A 25,937-nucleotide genomic window follows, 5' to 3' on the forward strand; every position below is an offset into this window, starting at 1 on the left:
GCAACCTGGAAGGCCCCGAGTTAACTTTTGGTGTTCTGGCCAGGAACAGCTTCTCTGGCCTTCTGAGCCCTCAGATGGGAGGCAGGTTGTTTCTAATTGTGGTGTGGCCATGCCGCCATTGGGAACAACGGGACTTGAGCATCTGCGGATTTTGGTATACACAGGATGGTGGTGGTGGTCCAGAATGGATCCCCATGAATACTGAGGGTCAACAGTATATGTAAATGCATTGAGGTTGTGCATATGATATTGTAATTTAAAGGTATAGTTTTAATTTTGCAAGTTGTTTTATGGCACAACTCTTACCATGACATTCAGTGTTATGCAGGGATTACAGTGAATGAGTAGCAGTAGTACAAAAAAGATGACTAAGGATTCTGCATGGTGTGGTATGGAAGGAGATCAATGGGTGGGTGGGTTGACACCATGAGTTACTGCACTGGGTTACGCCAACCGTAGTGAGGCCTCTGGAATTTGGTAAACAGAAATCAGTCAAGTAATAATCACAATCATACAATAATTAAGCCTGGATAGTTTTAAATACATCTTACATTTGCCTAATAATGTTCTTGAGGTGTTGGGGTTTTCTCTCTAGAACCTCTTCTTCATTTTGAGACAGAACTTCATATTCTAGATCAATGCTTCCCAAACTATGAGCTTCTAGGTGATTTGGACTTCAGCTCCCAGTAAGCAAGACAACTGACCAAGATGGCAGAGACTTCTGGGAGCTGTAGTCCAAAACACCTGGAATACCAGAGTTTGGGAATCACTTAACTGCATGCATAAACTAGAATCTTGTAACTGACATACAGTGGAGTAACCCCTGGTTACAATGGTGTATATCCTTTTGGGGGCATTGTGGAAGAATGTATTCAGTACCTTCTTGCACAACACCCCTTGTCATGATGTGGGCACCCAGGTCCAGCTCCATCCTCACAATACTGATCAGTTGTGTGTGTGTGGAGTGGTGTCTGAGCACATTCCAGCTGTCCTCATAGACACAGGGAAGAAGGAATCTTACACATGGAGAAGAGACTGCCCCTTCCTCCCTGGGTGTGCAAAGGTAGAAGGTGGGATGTGGCCAGGCATACCTCCACAGTTGGTCAGTAGCTGGGTGTGGGGGAAGGAATGAAGCTGTACCCAGGAGGCCCAGCCTGTTGTTGCACGCTTGGGGAGGAAACTGAGATGATGGAGCTACGCTTGCCAGCTGTATAAGTATTCTGGGGGAGAGTTATGTTCTGCCAAGGTGCTTATTCCAAAAGCTCTTGCTCTCTAAAAATGTTTCATTTATTCCTGCTAAATTTTATTGGTAGCATATCAAGTACCCATTTAAGTATGGTTCTCTTTGATAAATTTGATAGATAAGACTCAGAAAAACTATCTTTGAGCAATAGATCAAAAAAGTGTCATGTGTACATAGGGGAGAACTTAATGAGTTTCTGGAGCTATGTAGAGTTATTGGATATTAATGATAGGTACAGCAATTCTAACCCAAAACTGCTAGCTTGGGTGAATGGTCATGATTCAGTTTGGCCAGAATGGGAAGGGGTGCTCTCTGTCTGCTCTTGCACTGGCAGTGTTCCCACTAATGAGAGCAAGAGTAAGGCGCTAAAAGAGTTTTGGGAAGAGACAGTTTTGGATGCAGTAAATTCAGAGTTACTCTAGTTCTTCTAGAGTTGGTACAACTAATGTCACACTTACTTCAAGCACAAGGTAAATTGAAATAAAGCTAAAAAGCCTAGAAAAACTGTGGATGAGCAATCTTGCTCTTTTCTGACCTTGTTCAGGATTGCAAAGGGCAGCTACTGTGTGACTTCAGCAAAGATTACAAAATAAACACTGAGCATTCAAGGATAATAATGCAAGGTATGTAATTTGTATGCTATATATTTTGTATGAAATATTATGCATGTAAGTGGAAAGACGCCCTCACTGTTACATACTACTAACTTTATTATTATGTATGAGCCTGACTGCTCATGAAGAAAGTAGTAGTGCAAGGGAAGGAAAGGTGTCAACATGCATGCAAGTTGTCATCCAGCATCTTGTCTGGAAGATAAATTTGCCCCAAGAAAAGAGAAGTGGTCCATCGATGTAAAACACAGAATAAATGCACTTTATGAATAGAAAATCTTTCAGTGTGGCTACAATTGGTCTAAGTCAGGAAACCATCTTTTCAGAAATTTATGATTGTGCTTGAAGTAGAGTAAAAAATGATTTTCTATATCAGAGGTTCTGCAGTTTGCTGTACTTGGTTAAATCAACCCATAAGGTTCAGGATTAGCATTCCAGGGTCTGTCTGTGTGTGTGTGTGTGTGTGTGTGTGTGAGAGAGAGAGAGAGAGAGAGAGAGAGAGAGAGTTTGTTCTACACGCATATTTCAGTTTTCTTCTTTACAATAACTGAAAGGATATTTGGAGAGTATTAAAGTATAATTCATCCAAAGAGACAAACATTGCATAATATACATACACACTGATTTTGTACTTTGAAAAAATATTGTTCAGTGTTAAAAGAAATATTCACATTGATTTGAAGCAATGCTGTGGTTGCGTATTTCTGTAGCACAGTGTCTAGAATAATTTAATAGTCTGTGGAGGAGTCTACTGTTCAGATGGATATTATGAAAACTGAGCACTGTTCCTGATCCAGTGAAGTCCTTGTTGGGTGTACTGGACCAAAAGTTCCATACTGCTGTGCAAGGTGACAGGTCCCATCAGGGCATCCAAATCATTAAAGAAATCTAGGGAGTAAAATATAAATTTAAATCAATTTTTTAAGCTCTTGTTGCATAGTGGAGTGTTTTACTGATTTTATTAATGCACGTAATAAACTGTGAGAGTAGATAAAGTTTAAATAATCAACAAAGGATTTAAACAAGGCTGCTAATAATGCTCACTGACTGCCCCCCCCAAAAGACTAGCTACTAGTTTCTTGATAAAAAATAAAGACCCTGATCAGCTAAAAAGTAATCATTAACGTCCTTATCCTGTCCAGAAAGTGTGAGTGAAAGTGATTGTGTGAAAGGCTTTCTCACTACATTACGCTGATCCTGTCCCATCCCATCAGTGAAGTGGAATTGCATTAATGGGATGTTCCAATAATATCAAATGACAGGAAATGAGGGGACAATTCCACTTCATTCACAGGATTAGCATGTTGTAATGAGAAAGCGTTTTGCACGATCACTTTCACTTGCACTTTCTGGACAGGATAATGTCCAGATAAGCATGATTTAGTGTGAAAGTACTTCCTGTGATTATGTGAGAAACATGGGATAGTGACAGGACAATGATGTCCTATCCCCCAGATAATAAAAGTCCTAAATCCCCTTGAAAATGTTGGGACTGGAATTAATCACAATTAATGTCTTCCAAGGGATTCAGTGTAGCTTGGGCTGCATCCACACTGTAGAAATAATCCAGGTTGACATTACTTTAATTGGTCAATGCTATGGAATTCTAGGAATTGTAGTTTTGTGAGACATTTAGCCTTCTCTATCAGAGAGCTCTGGTGCCACAACAAGCTATAATTCCCAGAATGCAATAGCACGGAGCTATGGAAGTTAAAGTGGTGTCTATTGGGATTATTTCTGTAGTGTGGATGCAGCCTTGCTAATCAACAGCAATGTTGCTTATTGAAAACACTTATGTACTGCCCTATTAGGGTGCTGTGTGTGTGTGTGTGTGTGTGTGTGTGTACCTTCAAGTTGTCTTGTCAATTTACAGCAATCCCATGAATTTCATAGGATTTTCTAAGAAAAGGAATACTCAGAAGTGGTATGAAGTTGAAGGCTTTCATGGCTGGCATCCATCGTTTTCTGTGGGTTTTCAAGGCTATGTGACTACGGTCTGGAAACACAAGTATATATACCACATACCTCCATGCCACCACCCTCTGAAGATGCCAGTCACAGATGCCTGTGAAATGTCCAGAATAAATTCTTCTAGAATGTGGCCACACTGCCCAGAAACCCACAGAAAACTATTCAAGAGGTGCTTTTACCAGTACAGTGTTAATCCCCTCCCCACCAAACAGTTTAATAAAACCAGTGTTAGCTGAACTAGGGCCAGAGAGATCATTTCCTATTTATATTCATATACAAGTTTTAGTGAACAATATCTTATCTCAAACACACCTTGATTTTCCTTGGTAAGATTGTCAGCCATCTCCCAGTAGTCATAGCTATGTAAGATGCTGTTGGTGATGCTAACATGATTGGCTGCCATCTGGTGTATTCGCTGTGGAATGGTGATGATGGAAGAGGGGGAAGGGGTTCCTGTGCTCCCCTGGGACCCCACAGAACTCACAGGGGACGGGCTGGGTGATATGGGAGAGGGTGTTCCTGTATACCTGAAAAAACAGAGTTTATTATAGGATATTCAGAATTAGTCACACATAAACACAACAGTAGTAAACACAAGAGAGCCAGCAGGGTGTAGTAGTCTGAGTGATGGACTATGATGCTGGAGATCAGGGTTTGATTCCACACTCAGCCATCAAAACCCGCTGGATGACTTTGGATGAGTCCCACACTTTCAGTCCAGAAATCCCCAGAGACCGGAAATCACTTGAGAGCACACAACAACTACTACAAAGTAAACGAACAATTTTCATGCCCATTCAGGGCATTTTATACTCTCATCTTGCATCCTGCTTCATGATAAACACAACTGCTCTTTCCTTACAGTTCTCAAGGGTACTCTTTGGTATCCATAGGAATATTATATTTGAACACATAAAATTTAAGTTTAAACCCAATTGCTAGTTCCAAACACAATACATCCATTAAATGCTAAGTCCACACTTGCACCAATCTCATTGATTCTATTAATATGACTGTTCTAGTTGTAACCAGCAATTGGATTTAGACCTCAGACAAACATCTATTGCAACTCTTCCTTCACAAATCAAAGGGGCTCAAAAGAGACACCTGACTTTCAAATTATAGATATCAACTATGAAAGAGTAATTCCTAAGTGGCTAGGATTCAAATGTCAGCTATGACTGTACATCTAAATGATAGGTTAGCATATTACAGTAAACTTACTTTCCACTGGCACCCCACGGAGATGGTGCTTGTGCACTTTTAGATGAATTCTGCAAAGAGAGAGATGGGGTGTGGGTGAGCAGGAAAGGTAGAAATGCTACATTTTCAAAATAATCATTTCTGAAATAATAGAAATTACAGGTTTATAATGAGTGCCAACAGAACAGTGTGCACCAAAACAGGGAGAAAGTTTTTAAACCCATAGGCCTAACGTGATCAGTCAAATCTCCCAGGATGAACCAAATTATTACTTATTACATTTAATTAGTGACTTTTCTACATGAAAGATCTACATACGCAAATGAAATAAAAGAACACAAAACAAACAATTAAAAATGATTAAGATGTATGTCTGTTAGCAAATTCTATTTGTTAGCAAAAACTGGGTCCAGAATATTCTGAGAGCAGTAGATGCACCCTGGGGCAGGTATTGATGACATTTCTTAACACACTGGTCAGAAAGAGAGTTAGGACCAAAGAAATGCATTTGTTGCTTTAGTATAGGGTTGGATGACATTTGGCATTCCAGATTATTTGGACTGGAGCACCCACAATTCCTGAGTCATTTTGGCTGAGCCTTTTGGGTGATGAAGATAAGAAATTGTGCAGGACCATAATTTACCCAACCTTGCCTTTCCCTATGACCACTCTTTTTCATTGGCTGCCACTTACTAAGGAAACAATGTCAAGTCACATGCTTTTTTCAGCTACAAAACATTAATGGAAAGAAGTAGGTCAGTAGTGGCTGTGCATCTCCCAGTAACACATAGCTGAGACTAGATTCCCAGTTGAATGTTTTGTGGCCAAAATGCTTCCTGTAAACAGAAGCAGTAAAGCCCCCTGAGATGTATAAATGTTTCCCCAAGACAGGAAAGTACCTTGAAATATTCAATAAGTGCTTTAGAATATTTTACAGCGTGGTCTCTTTTGAGTCGAAACATTCTCCAGTATAAAAGTGCCAAACATCGATAACTATAAGGAAAAGAGAGAAAATTTCAAATATATGACTTCATATTTAATAATCAAACCAAGGGAAAAAATGTACAACAAAAGTAGAAAATCTCCCAGGACCCCGTATACTTATGGTTACGTATTACTGATAAAGACAGATATTGGTTTTGAAGGGAGACAAAGCACAATTGAGTCATGGTTGCTCATGATGTATGTGCTCATTTCTTCTGTCCTATTATTGTCTATGAACAACCATAAGTTGCAAGTTGTATGCTTTTAGGATAGCCAGTGTGGCATAGTAGTTTGAGCATTGGACTGTTACCTGGAGACCAGGGTTTGATTCCCAGCTTGGCCATGAAACCCAATGGGTGCCCTTGGGCAAGTCGTATGCTCTCAGTCTCAGGGGAAGGCAATGGCAAATGTTCTCTGCATGCACCTTGCTAAGAAAACCCCATGACTGGTTCACCTTAGGGTTGCCATAAGTCAGAAACAACTTAAAGGCACACAACAACAACAGAGCCTTAGGGCTCTATCACACTACACAAAGATAGTGTCATGACTCCTCTTTAACTGCCAAGGTAAACTCTTATGGAATCCTGGGATTTACAGTTTAGGAAGAGACATTTAGATCTCCCAGCCAGAGATCTGTTTAATGACATCACTGAGGGCTATCCCTTGCAATATCACAAGGAGTTGCCCCTAGGGCTCAGGTCTTGGTCCTGGAATCTCAGGGACTCAAACAGTCCTGACATGGCAAGTCTCATCTCTCTGTCTCATCTATGCTTGAAGCAGGGTATAAGCCAGGATGGAACCTTTTGTTATGGGAACCTCTTCTAGGTTTGCTTGTTTTCTTTTAATTCACCCAGGCTTTGGAAAGACGTTGTTTACTAAGATCTTATATTGTATAAATCTTGCCTACATTTTGTATCTTTTAATTTTTCTCCGTCTCCTATGCTTTGTAAACCACTTTTGAAGGTTGTGCAGCTGAACAGTGGTATATAATACCTAAAACAAACAAAAGTTTTGACCTATGAATCAGGGTATGAATCCCTGCTTGGCCATGGAAACCCACTGGGTGACTTTGGGCAAGTCACACTCTCTCAGCCTCAGAGGAAGGCAATGGAACACCTCCTCCCCCAAATAAATCTTGCCAAGAAAATCCTGTGCCTTTAGGGCTGCTATAAATCAGAAATGACTTGGAGAAGCACACAACAATAACAGCCTACATGGATAGTGTAATTTCCCCTATGAGTCTTCACCAAAATATGTGAATACATTTGGACAAAGAAGGACCCCAAGGTTTTGATGGGGTTTGTTTGTTTTGAAATGCTACAATATTCACTCTTCTGTACCAGATTTTAATAGAGGACGTTTCCCCTGTAGATTTGCGACTGAAAAGTAGGCTAGATTTTTAAAGAAGAAGTGGGGAAGCCTTCTGAAGAAAGCTAAAATATTTAAATATTTAATTTTTTAATGGGGGGGGGGGGAACAATTGCAGTGACTGACTTGCATTCCCTCTCATTCCACTAGAGGGCAGTGTTTGCTCAGGAGAAGAAACCATCTTGCCAGGTTTTTGTAGAGCCTTTCAATGGCACTATGCCCAGTTTGCTTTGCATGGAGCCAGGCAACACAAAAGAACTGCAGCGCTCAAGTCATAACTCTCACAGTGTAACCTTCCCAGGTACAGTGAATATGCAAATCACAGCAACTCCTCTGCTCAAGCAGTGAGCCGAGTTGCTTTCTGTGCTCTTCACAGGGGCACCTCCTTCTGCTTTCCCTCTGTTTGACCTTTCTTTTTTTAAAGAGATGCAGCACATTTTCTTAGCATTTGGAACTCACACGCTGAGCTGCTATCACTAGCTCTGCAGACCTGTTGGGGTCTCCCCTCCTTGCAAAACAGAAAGGCTTGCTAAAAAGGAAAATAAAAGTACAGTACTTCAGCTTCCAAAATTTAGAACTATTTTCCATTTCCAGGCCTGCAAGGAATTTATGGCAGGGTTATTAATATTGAACAGAAATGATGGAGGCTTTTGATTTTTAAGGAATCCACACTACTAGGTGTGCTCAGATAACAGGAATTCATAGGATGTCTAAGGAAATGGTTTTTGCAACATCACAACTGCATCAGGATTAAGAAAGGGCCCATGAGAATCAAATGAATTTTCTAATTATAAAATCTTTAGCTGGTATAAGACAGATGTCATAACTTCCTTACTGAGCATGTCTTAGTCCTGGCTTCCATTTCCATGATGACATTGCTGCAAAAGGCCTGTGATTTTTCCTGTATGTGTCAGATTGGAAGCTAGACTATGTATCACTTGGGCAAATAAGATGGTTTACCTCTTCCAGCTTCAATTCTCAATCTGGGATGCCTCCGGATGTTATACCTAAATTGCCATCGATCTAGCCAGAATGCTGCCGCTTGGATGCATCCCAGGTCAAAGCCTTGCTCAGCCGGCCAATTTTTGAAGTCAGAAACTCTCTGACTTCAAAAAAGTGCTGGCTCAGAGAGGCTTCAATCTGGGATGCATCCCGACAGTGGCATCCTGGCTATATTGGTGGCGATTTAGATATGATAACATCTGGGGACATCCCAGATCCTGAATTCAAGCCAGAAGAGATAAACTGGCTTATTTGCCCAAGCAATAAGCTCCATGAATGACTTTGACCATGACAGAAGAAACAGACAGCGTAAGTGTCTGATGCTCATAGTTTTTTGTGGTTTTTTTGGGCTATGACGATGCCAGCCACAGATGCTGGCAAAACGTCAGGAAGAAAATCTTCTAGAACACGGCCACATAGCCCGAAAAACCCACAAAAAACTATGGATACCAGCCATGAAAGCCTTTGACTTCACATGTCTGATGCTCCTTGTTCATTTACAACATTTTCATGTCCACGTTTTTCATCCTACTGGGAAGAACAAGAAATAGCAGACAATTCTGTGTTCTACACAGACATTTGCTAAACAAGCAGAGGAAATTCATTTTGTAGTTATGCAAAAGAACAGGACATGTTTGAGGTACATGCACTTCATGTTCCTTCTGCAACATCAAGATTATTATTATTATTATTAAACTTTATTTCTATAGCGCTGTAATTATACACAGCGCTGTACAAAGTTGGTAAAATTAGGAGTAGATAAAAGCCTGCCCAAGGCGTACATTCTAAGATAATAACAATTAAAAGAGGAATAGATAAAATTACCATCTAGAAAGGAAAAAACAGATTAAAAACATCAAATATCAAACAAATCACATCACATCAACTATTGTCAGACAGCCAGATAACAAGACTCAACCATTTGCTAGTAAACTCAGAATTACTGGTTGATTGGCACCAAGAAAGTTGTACATGGTATTCTGTGCCCATAGCATGACACATGTGCTGAAAGTATATTGCTAAAATGTGTAGTTTTCATAAAACCTTGTTATTTTCTATTTGCAGCAAGTGTTTTAAATACTGTATAACTACTGCAGAGAGCTCCCTGAAACTTTGGAAGGAGCCAACACCAAAACATGGCACTTGTGAGCAACCATGCCAATCAAAGCATTATATGCTGTTTTCTCTGTCAAACCTATGGGGTCTAACATCAACAAAATAACAATAATTCAATGCACAAAAATCCCCCATCTAATATTGACATAAATGGATTAGATGTCTGAATTCAGTAATAGTTAATGATACAGGTTAAACTTTTTTTGCTAACATTCCAATCTCTGATGTAAGAACTGTTCTTAATGTTTGATTCAGAGGAATGATTCATAAAAAAGCGCCTATTACATATCTAGTAGTTTACTAACCATAACGTTGCTAACTGTTTTTCTTCTGGAGTAGCACTGGGGCCTGAATGGGTTTTTAGTCTCACAGCATACCTTCAAAAGATCAAGAACAAGTTCAGTTTACAATGTTATTAAGTGATAACAGCAAACAAATAATGGTAATATTATTATAGCATGGGTGTGATGAATAATGAAACTGGATTGATTCAGTGTAGGTGAGGGGTTATAGAAGGATGTTATGTATATCTACTCAAAAGTGGGAATTCAGAGGGATGTACTCCCAGTTTGTTTGTATAGTGCTGAAACTCTTGTCTGTCATATCCATCCACTTTCATTAGTGGTTTGAGTACTGAACTATGACTCTGGAAATCAGGGTTCAATTTCCCACTCAAGCATAAAAACCCACTGGGTGACCTTGGGCAAGCCACATTCTCATGTTTCAGAGGATGGCAATACAGGAGAAGAAACTTGCCAAGAAATCCCTATGATAGGTTTGCCTTGGGGTTGCCATAAAAATAATTTGGAGGCATACAACAACAACAATCTCCCCTGCTGCTTTGACTGGGAATACGTTCTGAAACTGGCATTGGCCTACTTGCTAGCCCAGCTTTATCCACAATACTATTTTCAATTTCTAAACAAATAAAACACTGATGTTGTTTTCCTTTTCTTCTGAATGAATGTTGATTCTTTATTCTGTTCTTGCTACTGTTTTTTGTTATACCATAGATAGGAATTAGTGACCCTCCAGATGTTGTTGGACTGCAACTGCCATCAACCCTAACCAGCACAGCTAATGGTAAGGAATGCTGGGAGATGAAGGTTGCATGATTCCCACCAATACATTATATCATCAGCTAAACTGCTCTTTCAATACTAGTGATCTGTGGTCTGAAATCTTCATTCCATCACTGTATGATGAGCCTCCCCACCAACTCAGACTACAAGCGTGTTATACTTTCCAATGACTTTTCATTCTGCTCTACACTGACTACTCTACACTGCAAGGGAAAATTCCTAAACTGAACTTTTGGAATTTGTTGTTGGCTTTTGGTTTTATTGTTTTTCATGCTTTTCTTGGATTCATTAGTTTAACCCATTTATGATAAATTTTCGTCCTCTTACTTTGTATTTAACAGCGTATGGGTTATTCATACATTCAGACAGGGCATAAAGATGCAGCCCTATGGTGGCTACTCTTGGTCAGAGGCTTCAAGAAATTAGAACTCAGATCAATTTAGGGGCGAAACAAACTGCCCAAAAAGGGTGGATTGGGGCTGACCTTGAGCTGCTCACCCTGGAGCCATGACAATAACACACACACAGCCCCAATCCGGCCAGGTTTGCCCTCTGAGAAGGAGCGTTTTTTTACCACTCCTTTTCAGAGTGGCTTTTCTGGCTGAGGACACCTTGGGGGCGGCTTCCAGGCAGCTTGGGTGTGTGTACCACCAAGCTACCTAGAAGCGGGCTTTTTTTGCCCGTCTGTTTCGGACCTTAGGAGATTATCAGACGGGGGATGAAATGTCATTTTCCTGCCCTTTTCCTGTTCTTATTATTTGGGTGACAGGCCCAATGCCATCGGGCCTGAAGAGGAAGAGCCCTCCCCTCCCTCCTTCCAACTGTCATCTTCTGGCCTTGGAGGGAGTGAAAGGACAGGCCCAATGCCATCGGGCCCGGCCTCAATTAAGAAAAAGAGCCCTCCCTCCAGTCCATCTGCCTCGGTCCAGGCCTCAGAGGAAGAGAAGAATGCTGGACCTGATCCCCTTCCCCCCACCATTCCCTTCTCCTTTTGTGTCGTGTCTTTTTAGATTGTAAGCCTGAGGGCAGGGAACCGTCTGTTATCCCCTCTGTTGTAAGCCGCCCGGATTCCCAGTGATTGAGCGGCATATAAATAAATCCTATTATTATTATTATTATTATTATTATTATTATTATTATTATTATAGCGCAATCGCAAGAAGATTTTCTTATGATGTCATGCTTATCCCATCATTATCCTGTTCAGAAAGCACAACTGACTGCAACTGCGTGATAGATGTTCAGTGATGGGACAATAGCACTGTGATCTGAAAGCCTTTGGCGGGATTGAAGTCAAAGATGGGATAAGGATGGGGGAGTGATCCCATCCTTATCCCATCTGTGTGTGATAATCTCTATGGATTTAGTATATAAAATGACCTTGGAATTGTCTTCTCATAGATTAGCACTTTAATATCCTTTCTTTATCTATAATTCCCCCATATTTAGAAATAAACACATACATCTTTGAAATAGAAGCACATCTCCATGGACATGGAACTGCATGGATCCAGCCAAGGGTCAGAATACTCCACACTCTCTTACCTGATGAGTTCAACTGTTTCAGAATACATTGTGTATGGAGACTTAGATTCCATGGGCCCGTGTTCCATGGCATTTCCACATTCAATAAACGATAATGCAGCTTCAACATAATTCAGCGCCTTGCCAAATTTCTCCACCTTACAAATTTATTACAAAAGCAAACAATAATCAAGAAACAATGACTAGTACTTTATATGTATTCTTAATAAAGAACCCTGCTATTCCAAGAACTATCCATTGTGAAAGAAACCCAAATTTTGTCTGAGGGGATAAAGTAATAGCACCTGGGGAGTCATCAGCCCAGACAACTATAGACTGGCATAATAAGACAATCCAACAACCATTTTCTGGAGATGTGATGCCTTTAGCAGTCAATAATAGAGATCATGAAACTTTTAAAAAGCAACATGATAAGGGTGCATTTCTTCACTAAGCTTCTTCTCGGAGGTAGCAATGAATAATTTCAGCAATTTTCTTCCCACTACAAGAAAGTATTTGAAAACTATCACAGTTTTCAAAGGCTATTTGCAATGGTTTCTATGCAAATCAACCATATGTGAATTTTACATAGAATGAATCCCCAATTACATCATATTCCTGTACTGAAAGTAGCGTTTTCAGCACAGAAAGCAGCATTAAAATATTATTTTCCACATGGAGAATGTTCTTTCCTGCACTGAAAATGGTTTTCTGTGCAAAAAAATCACATGTGAATTTTGCACAGAATCAATCCTGAACTGCAAAGACTGTAATCAGCATTTGTCATCAGCATTTCTCAACACTTGCAAAAAAATTTTTTTGACAATTTTCTGAATATTGTTGAATATCCTTTCTATCCCTGCAATATGGTTTACCTTCATTTCTTATGTCAATTCAAACAGAAAGGCATATGTTCAACCATCTACTCATATGGGTTTATGGAATTATGTGTTGTCACATTACTAATTCAACACTGGGTGTATCCAAACTGATTACAAAGGCCAAAAAGACCCAGATTTTGTTCCTGTTCTTTCCAATTTTATTTTGGTGATCCATACACATATTGTTTATCCTATAATACTTTCTGTCAGCCTTTGGTACAATCTGAGATTTTTTAAACCAGCAACCCAGATCAGTCTATTTTAACCCAGGATAAAATTAGAAAAATAGGACAAAATCTGGGACTTTTCAGTTAGTCTGGATGTGCCAACTATGGTTGACTTTGATCATCAAATGATTCAGATTATTCTGTCCATGGTTTCTCCCCTTTCCTTGCTAAAAACAATAACATTATATTTTAAAAATAAGATATGATACTTTTCAGTAAGCCATGAGAAAGGACTGAACATTGGCAGTCTGCTTCAGGCATCAGATGCTGGGAGATGGAACAGAATAGTGGTAAGATGCTGGAGGAAAGAGCTATGCATATCACACAACATATAGCGGGCCCTTCCCTTATGCAGGGGATCCTAATTAACTGCAGTATCCCATTTCATTTGAACTGAAAAACAATCATTACTAGCATCTGAAGAAATGGCCTGTATCCATAAAAGCTTGTGCTAAAATATTCTTCCCTGTTAGCTTTAAAGGTATAACTGGAATCATTTTTGTAATTTTATGATAAACAGACTAACATGGATAGCTCTCTCAATAGCTCTTCTTCAAATTAGGATTTTAACCAAATTTCAAATTTCTGTTAATATCCTGGCTTTCCTGAAGTTGCTGACTATAAAACAAATGGGAAAATATCCTTAACTTCTGGGTGCATTATATTTATAAAGGTGCACTGTAAAGGGATAAACAAAAGGGCCACATGAAGAAGTAAACACCATGAAATGATTTTGGCTTACTGAATGGAGATATAACCATCTGACTGTGGCTACTATGATCAGAGGCATTAAATCAAACAGACATATAAATAAATAAAAAAGACACATAAAGCTGTGCTAATGTGTGTCCACACACACACACACACACACACACACACATATGTGTTTAGAGAAAATACAGCCTCTGAGCATATGGAATCTCTTATTATGTAATATTCCCTTTCAGCATAATGTATTTAGAGAAAGAGAGACAATGTATACAGTGCAAAAAGTCTGTATTAGAGAGTGCATTCCTTTGAAATCTCAGGAAATCCTTCAGTAAAATTTTGTAATAGCAAACACCTGTGCTTCCCAGTCTATTATCCATGCCACATGGAGGGCAACTGAAATAACTCTTGTATAAAGACAGCACAATATGGCTGCTATAACATATACTGTATATATTCATGTATAAGTATAGAAATTTTAGACAAAAATTTGGTCTCCAAAACTTGAGTTGACTTACTTGTCCATGGATCAATGTAAGTACTGTTTTTTTTTTACCCTTACTTTTTTAAAAAAGGTATCAACCCTTGGTGAAAGGCAAGAGTGTAATGCCTTCTGGAAGCACTGATCCCCTCTGCTCTCTCATCCATCAAGCCTTCAGAGTGAGGACAGTTATGTCTGCTGGAATTTTGTGAGTTCTTTGGGATTGTTTTCCTTTGTTACATGTCCCTAAATTTTACCCTTGATTTATCCATGAGTCATATCAACATTTATAATTTTTGGCACTAAAACTTGTCCTGGACTTATATATGAGATGGACTTATGGTCAAGAATATACAGTAGAATACTGTATAAGACAAAGTTTCTGTACCACCACAGGGGAGTGTGAAAATTTACTTTAGCGAGAATTCTCCATCCAAAAGGATAATATAAATTCATTTTATGATCACAGGCAAGGCAGCCTTTGAAGAGAGTTCTGAATCTTAACAATAATGGAGTGTGGCAGCACGTATGTTGACGGGGATGGATCAATATTATTATATTTCACTTAGAATGAGACAGCTATATTTGTTACCCATGTATTTCTGCCCTCAGTTCCAAGTGCTGGTTTGGCTGTAAAAACCTCACATGGGTTAGGTCCTGGTAATCTTAGAAAACTTCTCTTTCTTTATGTGTTTTCCTCTACAACCTACAAAACCAGCAGGACTTTTTGGTGGCAGCCCCAGTGCACTGGAACTCTGGTCGTAACCCTTTTGGAAGGGGTTTAAAATATTCTGTTTTGAGAACATTTTCCAGCACCAATTACTGCCTAGAACAGTGCTCTGTATTTTTGTTGTTCTTACAGATGAAGCTTTGTTGCTGTTTATTTTTTCTTAATTTATTTTATTCTGCTATTATAAAACTTTACTGTTTTTAAATTAATTAATCAATAAATGTTACGTAGCAATAGTAGTAAGCAGAATACTACAAAGAAAGAGAAATCTAAGAGGATAGCCTCTAAGACTAATAGATAAGGCTAATATACATAGCTGGTGTGTGTTTAGAAATCTACAAAATTGGCAGTTGCTAACAAAAAGCAATTTATACTTCAAATATTTATATTAGTTTATACTTAGGTCTCAATATGAAAAAAAGATTAATCTAAATTCATGTTAAAGCAAAAGAACACATCTAACTGAAGACCAAGAGTAGAGACACTATATGAAAATAGGAAATGCTACATGCGTTGTTTGGTTCTGAACCCAACAATTGAGAGCAACAATGTGTATGGCTTATGAATAATGTAGTTTTTATTCAAGACTTATTTTGAAGTTAAAGGTAAAGGTTTCCCCTTTGTCTATTGATGTCTAAAGGTAGGGGCAGTCCTCATCCCCATTACTAAGCTGAAGGAGCCAATGTTGTCAAAGACTACTCCGTGGTCACATGGCCAATGTGACTAAACGCCGAAGAACATGGAATACTGTTATCTTTTCACCAAACTGGTACATATTTATCTACTTGCAGTTTTACATGTTTTCAAATGGATAGGTTGGCAGAAGCTGGGACCAGTGACAGGACCTCACTCCGTCATGCAGCGCTTGGGTCTTGAACTGCTGATCTGCCAACCCTGTGATCGTCAGAGTCAGCATCTTAACCACTAAGCCACTGCATCCCCATTTTGAAGTTAGTCATCCCACATTGAATGTGTTGTAACCAGTGCTGCATCCTTCCATTCTGAGAAGACTTTTCAATCTAGCACTTTGCTGTGTTGACCTTTCTCCTGCAGCCCAAGAAGGGACTTCTGTACTGGAGGATGCAGACTCCTCTGCAGCAGATTTGGGGATGGTAGAAGGAAAAGAGAAACTACAAAAATCACCTTGTCCTCTTATTCATAGAGGCCTCTGCCAGATCAAAGAGCCTCCCGTGAACAGAAGGACAGCACTGAATGCGCTATACATATAATAGTTAAAACGTATCAACTAGCCAAGAACTTAATTTTGAAAATACAGTGTTAGATTAATAATTTTTTAAACACTAAAAATAGCAATGAAAAAAATCAATTTATCCAAGAATGTATTGGGAACTGATCTTGGATTTGTTTATGGCTCACATATTCAATTATACACATTTTATTATAATAACATTTCTCACTGACATGGCTAGTTAGTATTTTAAAGGACCTTCAGAATTACCACTACTTAAATTCATTTGAAGAAGAAGTTGCAGTACACAGAAAATCTGAAAAATAGCCTACTACACTTCCAAATTCTTACCATTGCATCTGCTTTATGTTTTTTCCTCTTAGCTTCCTGCATAAAATAATCTATATTATGTGGCCTAAAAGAGAAGAAAACAGAAAGAAGAATTTACACCTAATGTAGAAAATAGTTTTTTTTGTTTTTATGTAAAATCTTAATGAGATATTTCCAAAGACACAAATATATTCAGATACCATGGTTTGCGTGGATCCCCAGATTTTCACTTAGGAATCAGACAAAAACTAAACTGGGCAGACTGTGAACAAAGACTGCAAACAATTTATAAGTAAGAACTAATTGGTAAAATGGATTGATTATAAATATAAACCATTTTTATTCTAACAAGTGTTTTCTGAGTCTGAGAGAAAAAGCCTAGTAATTAGAGAATAATGATTGAGTTTGCTGAGTAGAGGAAGGGGTATGAAAATTTAAAGGAAACAGTTAAAATGACATTTCACATGTGAGAAAAAGGAAATTAATAAAGAAACACCGTCACCAGGGTGGGTGGAAAGGGGCAATATATAAAGGAAATATCATGTGTGTATATGAGGGATTAGCTAGTAGTTCAGCATAGGTTTGAGATATGATGTGAATAATTTGTTAGTATGTAAAGTAATATTTTGCATTAATAAACTCATTTATTTAAAAAAAAATAAAAAGAGAGAAAATAATCCTAGGATCTCTTGAGGCAGGTCCTAGATTCCACAGTGCCGTTAGACTTCAACTCCAGAGATTTTAGTAAAATACTCAGATACAGTGAGGAGAATCCCACCATTTGTTTCCTTTAAAGAGCAAGATATAAAGACATGGGAATAGTGGGCAATCAAAAAGGGGGAAGAGGGTGCAGTCCACCCTGAGGTCAAAACATAAAGGGGTGCAATGGTGGCTCCTCACTCACTCTCTGAGGCACCAGAAAATGGGGAAAAAGGCTCCACTGCAAGGAAAGTTAATTGAACAGCAGCTATTTGCAAACTGCTCTCCTCTCCTCCCTCTCCTTCTTCTTGGAACTTGTAAGGCAGAAAAGACAAGAGAGGAGATGGGGTGATGGTAGGCACCGCTTCCTTTTGAAAATGAAACTTGTCTTCAAAGAGGTAGTCCTGCAAGTTTGTGCTGCAGCAAAAAGAAAATTGGAAAGGACGAAAAAAGAAGGAACCTAGCAGCTCCTTTATGATAACTGATTTATATTTCAGCATCAGCATTTGTGGATATCAATCCACTTCCTCATGGGCTGAGGAAGTGGATTGGTATCTACAAAAGCTCAGGCTCAAATATAAATAACCCAGTCTTAAAGGGACTGTAACTTCCTCTCCCTTCCCTTTTCATTTATCCTCAAATGAGAGTTATAATTTTTCTTATTCAACGTATTTTCTTCCCTGCAAAATGGTGAATACAGTGTTTATTTCAAGAGTTGGGGAGCTCATATTATAGGGCTCCTATATGACTGGATTTGCCAGATTAAATCCAGATTCTAGGCATTCTACCCAGTACTCATGAGGGCCATTAGGAAGCCCAGATTCTAAAACTGCATTAAAAAAAAAGGTAAGGACAATATAACTATGAGTGAAAATTGTGCTTCACCTATAAAGGCAGAAGAAGAAGAAATGGAAAGATTCTGTGCAGAAGTCCAGGGGGAAATTGATTACACACCAAAAGAGGACTTCTTGTTAATCTTAGGTTATTGAAATGCCAAAACAGGAAATAAATCAGAATCAAAGAGTATAGGAAAATTTCACTTAGGATCAAGAAAAGAAGCAGGGGAACAACTGGTTGGATTTTGTGAGGCCAAGAGCTTGTTTGCTGCAACCACATTCTTTAGACAACTAAAGAAACAACTGCATACATGAATGTTGCCTGAAAGTCAATACAGAAATCAGACTACATAATTGAAGCAGAAGATGAAGAAGCTTCATTCTCTCTGCAAAAACAAGACTGGAACAATTGAGGGGCCTGATTATGAAGTGCTATCAAAAATTAGAGTAAAGCTAAAGAACAACACAAAAGCCATCATCATGCCGAAGTACATCTGAAGAACATCCCTGTAGAATTTGAGGATAATGCAAAAATAGATTTGCACTATTAAGTCTAATTGGCTGCATTTTATCACCCAGTTTAATATGTATGGTGAAAATATAATATGTAAAGCAGGATTAGACCTAGAGGAAGGAGGTATGAAAACTGGATTAAAGAACATCTACCATTTCAGAGATATAGATAACAAAACTGTGCTAGCAGAAACTGAAAAAGACAAGGAAGAAAGTGCAAAAGGCGTTCACATTTATTTCCGGCCATCGTTATTATTTGTTTGATTTCATGATTATTACTGATTTTTTTTTGTACAGAAGAGGAGAGTGTTAAAAATTATCTGTACTGGGTGTCAAATATACTAGTTATGCCACTATACGAGACAAAGTGGACTAAGGCGTAAACAACAGGTTCTGGGGACAAACAAGAAGGAAAAGATGCTACAAGATTGTGTGGACTGAAGACAACGAGTGCTAATCTCTGGATTGCAAATCTGGCAGGCAGACCCAAATCTTATTAGCATTAGAAATGCCAGGTGGAAATTATGGAATTTATACAGACCAGAAAGAGGCATCAAGTAAAGCACCATATCTTTAACAAAAAATCTAATGGGAGGAAGGCTGATTATCAAAGTAAAGTTGGCATCATCAATAACAATTGTTTTCCAACCAAGGATGTTTAATTTGTCCTGTTGCAGGCTAGACCCAGTGGAAAGGATCTTCCACAGATGACCTTCAGCATCATCTTCTCAGGCTCCAGGATGCCCAAGATAAGTAAATGGACTCTTGGTGTAGATAAAAGTGGTAAATGCTTGAGGCTCAATCGATCAGGCAGATCATAATAAGCTGCAGGCAGGGTCCAGCACCTCTTAACCTTCTCTTCTCCAGGCTAAACATCCCCAGCTCCCTAAGTCATTCCTCGTAGGGCACGGCTTCCAGGCCCGTCACCATTTTAGTCACTCTCCTTTGGACATGCTCCACTTTCTCCACATCCTTTTAAAATTGTGGTGCCCAGAACTGGACGCAGTATTCTAGGTGGGGTCTGACCAGAGCAGAATAGAGCAGAATCTAGAAATTGCTTTCTAGATGTCCACAGACTCTCTGTTTAATGATCTGCTCTAGAATCTTTCCTGGTATTGATGTCAGACTAACTGGACGATAATTGTTTGGATCCTCTTTTTTCCCTTTTTGAAGATGGGGACAACGTTTGCCCTCCTCCAGTCTGCTGGCACTTCTCCTGTTCTCCAGGAGTTCTCAAAGATTATTGCCAATGGCTCTGATATTACATTTGCCAGTTCTTTTAATACCCTTGGATGTAGTTCATCTGGTCCTGGAGACTTAAATTCATTTAGATTAACAAGGTATTCCTGTACTATCTCTTTACTTATTCTGTGCTGAAATTCCCCTATTCTGTCTTCTGCTCCATTATCCTCAGGTTGAGCACTCTTTTCCTTTTCTGAGAAGACTGAGGCAAAGAAGGTGTTGAGTAATTCTGTGAATTATTATAATAGGTCAGTTCACAGGATCAGTGTTCTTTTCCAGCCCATTGGCCGCAGATACTAGGCGTGTTTGGAATCCAATGGCTGCAGAAATTGAGTGTGTTTGCATGGCATGGCAAACCGGGGACCTATGGATGGGAACCCACAATTGCCATGGACAAGCAGCTGTCAGCAACACAAACCATGGAGTTTCACTCTCTGGTTTTTCATGATATCTTTTGGCGGTGGGGAATTACCTTCCCTTGTTTGTTTTCTTCCTCAAACACCAGAGAACAAAGCCAAGAACAAATCCTGAATTCTTCGCCTGGTTTGTTGAGAAGGAAGTAACCAGAGCTGCCTGTTTTCAGAAGACAGAACAAATCAGCTACAGAATGAAGGTCTATGGTTTGTTTGCCTTGTAGCACTCTTCATATTCATGACAACCCATAGTTCCCTGACTTGTTGTGCTGTGTGAACATATGCTTTGTCTCTTTTGCAAATAACTGCTAGTAGGGTATTTATTTTAAAAGGAATAATTTCTACTGTGAATGCTAAGGCTACCTGATCATGGCTATAATTATAGCTTTACATAGTCAATCTTAAATGGAAAGGAAATGCAAGTATATGTCTTTCATACTTGACTACTATAATTAAAATTTTCCAGGTGGGGGAACTGAATTAAAATCTTTCTAATTAATAATTTTAATTGGTATTATGAAGAATGACAGGTCAGACTACACAGGTTGAATGATATTCCTGCCAAAGGCCCTGAAATTTTGTATTCCCTTTAACAAAGGCAATCTCTGCACAATATCTGAGGTTAATCGAGGCTGAAATTACCTAAAAATTTACTGCCTATCCATAAAGAAGTACTTTTAGCTGCATTGCCACCAATTTCTCTAAAACCTCGCTCCAAGGCACCAAGAAATAAAGCAAATCTACTACTTATTATACTGAACAGACACATACAAGCTGGCATGGCAGCAGTGTTCAAATCAATTCCTTCTAACATAAATTGTTTCAGAATCCCTTGACTACCAAACAAAATTGTTAGACATTATGAGTACAGATATAAAATAAATGTATATTAATTCAATGCAAAATTTTGGATGTACTCCTTCAGCTTTATATTCATTATTTTTATTTAATTAAGTTCTCCATTATCCATTCTCCAAGTTTTATGGTTAAACAAAAATAACGAATCACAGTTACAGTTACTGTACATTCCTTTGATGAAGATCAAAACAAAATCCAGGAAGTCAGTTGTGTATGTGTTTGTTTATAATGTGCTTATGTTAAACAATGTATGTCATATGTTATATGTTTGTTAAGTTACTGTATGTCTTATTGTTATGTTTGTTATCAATAAAACTTAAAAAAATTGGATGTAAAAAATGTTTCCTTAAACAAAAATACCAACTTGAAAACAAACTACTACTTAAATTCCCATATAAAATGCTGTTTGCTTCGTTCAAATCCAGTTTCCTCTTAACTCATATATTTAATGTCACTAAACATTTATATGTTTTTGTCAATTTATATGGATTATATCTAATATCTTGCTGTGATATAGAAACTTGAAAGGGCTTCTTAAAACCATAATTAAAAAGTCAGTAAATGCCAAAAGCAAATGTCTCTGCAATAAATGTAGAAAAGGAATATATCCTAAAGCGAGTGAGACTTTTAGTAAAGTATTGTATTGAAAAGTTCACAAGATACTACAGTGAATATATATTTTCAAAATTATTTCAACCAGTGGTTCTCCACCTTTTTACTCTTGTGACCACCTTTACATGAAATGCAGTGTTCAAACACGAATCAAAGAACATAAGAGCCACTGCAGACTGAGTCAGCCAGAAAAATCAGCTGTAGCAGAACATGTTATAAACAATCCAAGGCATAAAATGCTATTTGAAAACAGTGAAATTCTGGACCATGCCAACAACTATCAGGTCAGAATGCACAGGAAAGCCATTGAAATCCACAAACACCTGGACAACTTCAACAGGAAAGAAGAAACCCTTAAAGTGAACAAAATGTGGCTACCAGTCCTGAAAAACAGCAAAATCAGGACTCAGCAAATGCAAATAGAAAACCACCCAGAGTCAGGGGTTTTCCCAGAAGACAATGATCACTAATTAAACAGACACTAATCTTCTTTGCATATCCTCCCACCCTGAGGCCTTGCCATCAACAACAGAACAATACACAGATTAACATGGAAATCACTCCTCCCTACCCAGGGTCACACAGTATACCCCACTCTCTTCCATGCCAGCATTCTCTGAAGATGCCAGCCACAGATGCTGGAAAAATGTCAGGAATAAACTCTTCTAGAACATGGCCACATAGCCCGAAAACCCCCACAAAAACTATGGATACCGATCATGGACCTTACCACATTGCCCCCGGGGATGTGATGGGGACATGATGAAAGGGAGCGGGATAAGAACAGAATGGGTGCTACCACCCATTCTACCACACAGCAGAATGCCGCCACTGTCAGAAGTTCTTATTGCATTCTGGATCCATCCCAGAGGGGGCGATTTTCAGGAATGCTTCTAGATCAGGAACTGATCTAGAGCTTCTCTTTTCCCTATTCAACTCTATGGTTCTTTTGCTTCTTTGGTTGCTTATGTGATTTTTTTGATGCCAGCCTTGACTGACTCCAGCTATTCAAGCAAGCCAGTCAGAAGTGCTCTGCTGATCTGGGAGTTCCCAAGTGTTTCTATAGCCAGTTACACAAACGCTGCTGAGTCTACAGGGAGGGAGGAGGTGGTATGTTTAAATGGGAAGCATCCCTGACTGATGTGGGGAAGGGGATCCTGATGGTTGATACAATTAGTGTTGGACATGACCCCAGGAGGAGATCCCATTCCTGAAACAGCCTGGTCTTTGCACAGAGGAGCTTGCTGTTTCTTGGCCTGTGCTGCTAGCTGATGCATGAAGTGAACACTTCTGATCAGGTAGGAGTGGAAATGTTTATAGGGCTCCCATGTTTGTCAATGTCTCTTGCTACCCTACACCCCAGCAAGAAAAGCTAAATTGGGGCGAGTGCTTCCCTCCAGAGGTCCTCTGGATTAGTCAGTGTGGCCCAGTATTCTTCCCCCCTCCACTCCACAGTGACAGCTAAAAAGGAATTAATTCAACTGTTGACTGGTTACTAATTCTTCCAGACCAATAGCCAGCTACCCCATTCCCATCCCTGTCTTTTGATGCTTTTAATAATGCCTCAGAAAATATTAGTTGTTGAGCAATAAACGCAACCTTAGGGCCTTACTGCATTTCAAAAGAAAGAAGAAAGGCTTCCTTTCCTACATGCCTCCAAAGCATTTCTGCCCTACTGTCAAGGGAGACAATTGTATACACGTGGCTTTTGTTCTGCTGGAAAAATCAGTTTGACAAAAGCCATACATTTATCACCAGTTCCCTCTGGAGGGAGAATTGAAGTACTAAGGCATCGTGCAGGAAGGTAAGCCAGCAGCCGTTTCTGTCTTGCTTTCTTTCCTAGGTATGCTTTTAAAAAGATGCCAATTATACAGCATTTCTGCTGCTACAGTTTTATCCTCTGTTTAGTCTGAAAACTCCTCCCACTTAGCCAAGATCCAGTATAATGTTGGATGAGGAGAAAGCCCCACCAGTACACTGAAACTGGATATAAAACTCAAGGAAGAGGAAAAAATTGTTTAGCAGCATCCAAAACAGTATTTGGATATTTTATCATTTACGGAACCAGCTGAGAGTTTCCAGTACCTTCCTCTGGCTGCAAAGGTACAGATGTGCCTTACTGATATGTATACATGGGTTCTAGAAAATGGGAAATCATCTATCATGATGATATCAGATGCCACCTTGTGTGAGGTCTGGAAGGTTACAAGCTCTACTACAGCTATTAGATCTCTAAAACTTTTGAAGACCAAAATATATGTATTCTTTGTATTTCTGCTATACATTGCTTGTGTCAACTTTTTTAAGTAGAAGGAATTTATATATACAATAAATAAATACATCCAAATACATTAATTTTCAAAATAAAAATAATGCATACTCACCCATCACTAATGTTGACCTTCAATCTCCTACAGTCTTGGTGCCTACTGGATACAGGTGACCAGGGCTCTTTTTGGCACTGTGTCTTGTTGCAGAGTAGAGTCCTGTCAGAATTGACATACACTGCTTTCTAAACAAACAATAAATGAGACTATCATAAATAAGTCACATATTTAGCTAGCAAAGGTAACTAAAACATTGTTGTAGTTAGTTCTCTATCAAGAGCTGCTTCCCAATTTGCAGTTTTTAAAAAATTATGCATGGGAGCAATTTAAACCTATTTGTTTGTTTGTTTATTATCCTGCTTTTCTTTCAATAGGAAAACTAGCAAAGCTCACAAGACAGATTTACACAAAATATTACTTATAGGCATCACAATAATAATTTTAAAAATGCTTCCATCATAAGACGCTCCTGCCAGAATCAATTAATAACTAAAAAGCTTATCTAAATAAAAAAGTCTTTGCCACTAGAAAGAGAATAGAGAGGGGGCCATCTTAACTACCAATTCAAGGGAATTCTAAACCTGGGAACAGACATTGAGAAGGTCCCCGCAAGTTTCCTCAAATACACTGTGATAGCAATAGAACTAAGGAGAATATCATATGGGATGAATCCTGTTCAGAAACTAAATTTAAAGTGAAAACAACCTGCTTTTGTGGGTTGTTTTTCACATGATGTTTGGGATTAACCCAAACAGAACGTAGGAAAAAACCACACATGCGGGTTGTTTTTCAGACGACGTTTGCGTGAAAGAGAAATAACGCGAAAATAATTCGAATGGAAAGCCGACAAAACCTGCTCCTTTTTACTTTCAGGAAATTCAGAAAGTAGAAAGGAGTGGGTTTTGTCAGTTTTCCATTCAAGTTATTTTCGTGTTATTTCTCTTTCCACCAGCGCATCTGAAAAACAACCCACACTTGCGGGTGCTTAGTGGATTTTGAAATCCTGTTTCTGTATGGGATTTGCCTTCATGTACCTCCATGTGATAAATTTCTAAGAAAAGCAAGTAAAGTTGTAAAAAAATTGTGTCAGGAAATGGATCGACAGCCAGTGCAGTGTTGTAATGGGGGTGGGGGTACCCAAGGCTGTGCCAGGGCCCAGTTCTGCCCTGCCAGGTCCTAGCTCTGCTCTGCTCTCTCAGCTCTGCTCTGCTCTCTCAGCTCCAGTAGAGTTGGCTCTGCGAGACCCTAGCTCTGTGGGATCTTCTTCAGTAGATCCTGGGGCTCAGCAGCCCAGCCTTGCCCCAGCAGAGGTCTCAGACTTGGGAGACATAGAGCAGCGGGGCATTGAGGTTACTACCTTCAGCCAGAGGAGATCAGAAAGGGCATGTCTTCGGCATTCCAGAAGGCTAGCTGAGAAACGCTCAGCCACCCAGCAGCTGTGATAAGGGAGCTGGCATGAGATATAAGACACCTGGCAGATGCCGAGTTCCTTTGTCAGAGTCTATTTGCTTCCATTAGTCAACGCTGCTTGCTCTGACTCCCCTGGATTCCTTGCTTTCTAGACCTCTGACTGACTTTGAATCTTTGACCTCAGACCGGACTCATTGACCAACTCCCTGGCACTCTTGACCTCGGACTGGACTTGTAGAATTGCTCTCTGTAATCCTGACCTTTGAACTGGCTTGTGGCTTATTCTATTCAGACTGGCACTGTTGCTTGTGGAATTGCTTCTTGGAAGCTCAGCGTGGTTTACTTTTGCTGAGCAGGCTCTTATCAGCCGTGTGAGT

General features: G+C 39.2%; 1 protein-coding gene across 1 annotated transcript in view; it reads right to left on the reverse strand.

Moving 5' to 3' along the window:
• Positions 1 to 25,937, reverse strand: part of AFF3 (AF4/FMR2 family member 3) — a 299,241-nt gene that overhangs the window by 4,359 nt on the left and 268,945 nt on the right. Inside the window, exons 13-20 of the mRNA XM_042460463.1 lie at positions 24,208 to 24,335; positions 16,672 to 16,735; positions 12,126 to 12,262; positions 9,804 to 9,875; positions 5,928 to 6,021; positions 5,050 to 5,099; positions 4,138 to 4,352; positions 307 to 2,742 (exon numbers count right to left, since the gene is read on the reverse strand). Of these exons, the coding sequence (XP_042316397.1) occupies positions 2,621 to 2,742; positions 4,138 to 4,352; positions 5,050 to 5,099; positions 5,928 to 6,021; positions 9,804 to 9,875; positions 12,126 to 12,262; positions 16,672 to 16,735; positions 24,208 to 24,335 (882 nt within the window). The 3' untranslated portion in view covers positions 307 to 2,620. The remainder of the gene's footprint in view (positions 1 to 306; positions 2,743 to 4,137; positions 4,353 to 5,049; positions 5,100 to 5,927; positions 6,022 to 9,803; positions 9,876 to 12,125; positions 12,263 to 16,671; positions 16,736 to 24,207; positions 24,336 to 25,937) is intronic.

The sequence above is a fragment of the Sceloporus undulatus genome, chromosome 3, assembly GCF_019175285.1.
Source record: "Sceloporus undulatus isolate JIND9_A2432 ecotype Alabama chromosome 3, SceUnd_v1.1, whole genome shotgun sequence".
Taxonomy (NCBI): domain Eukaryota; kingdom Metazoa; phylum Chordata; class Lepidosauria; order Squamata; family Phrynosomatidae; genus Sceloporus; species Sceloporus undulatus.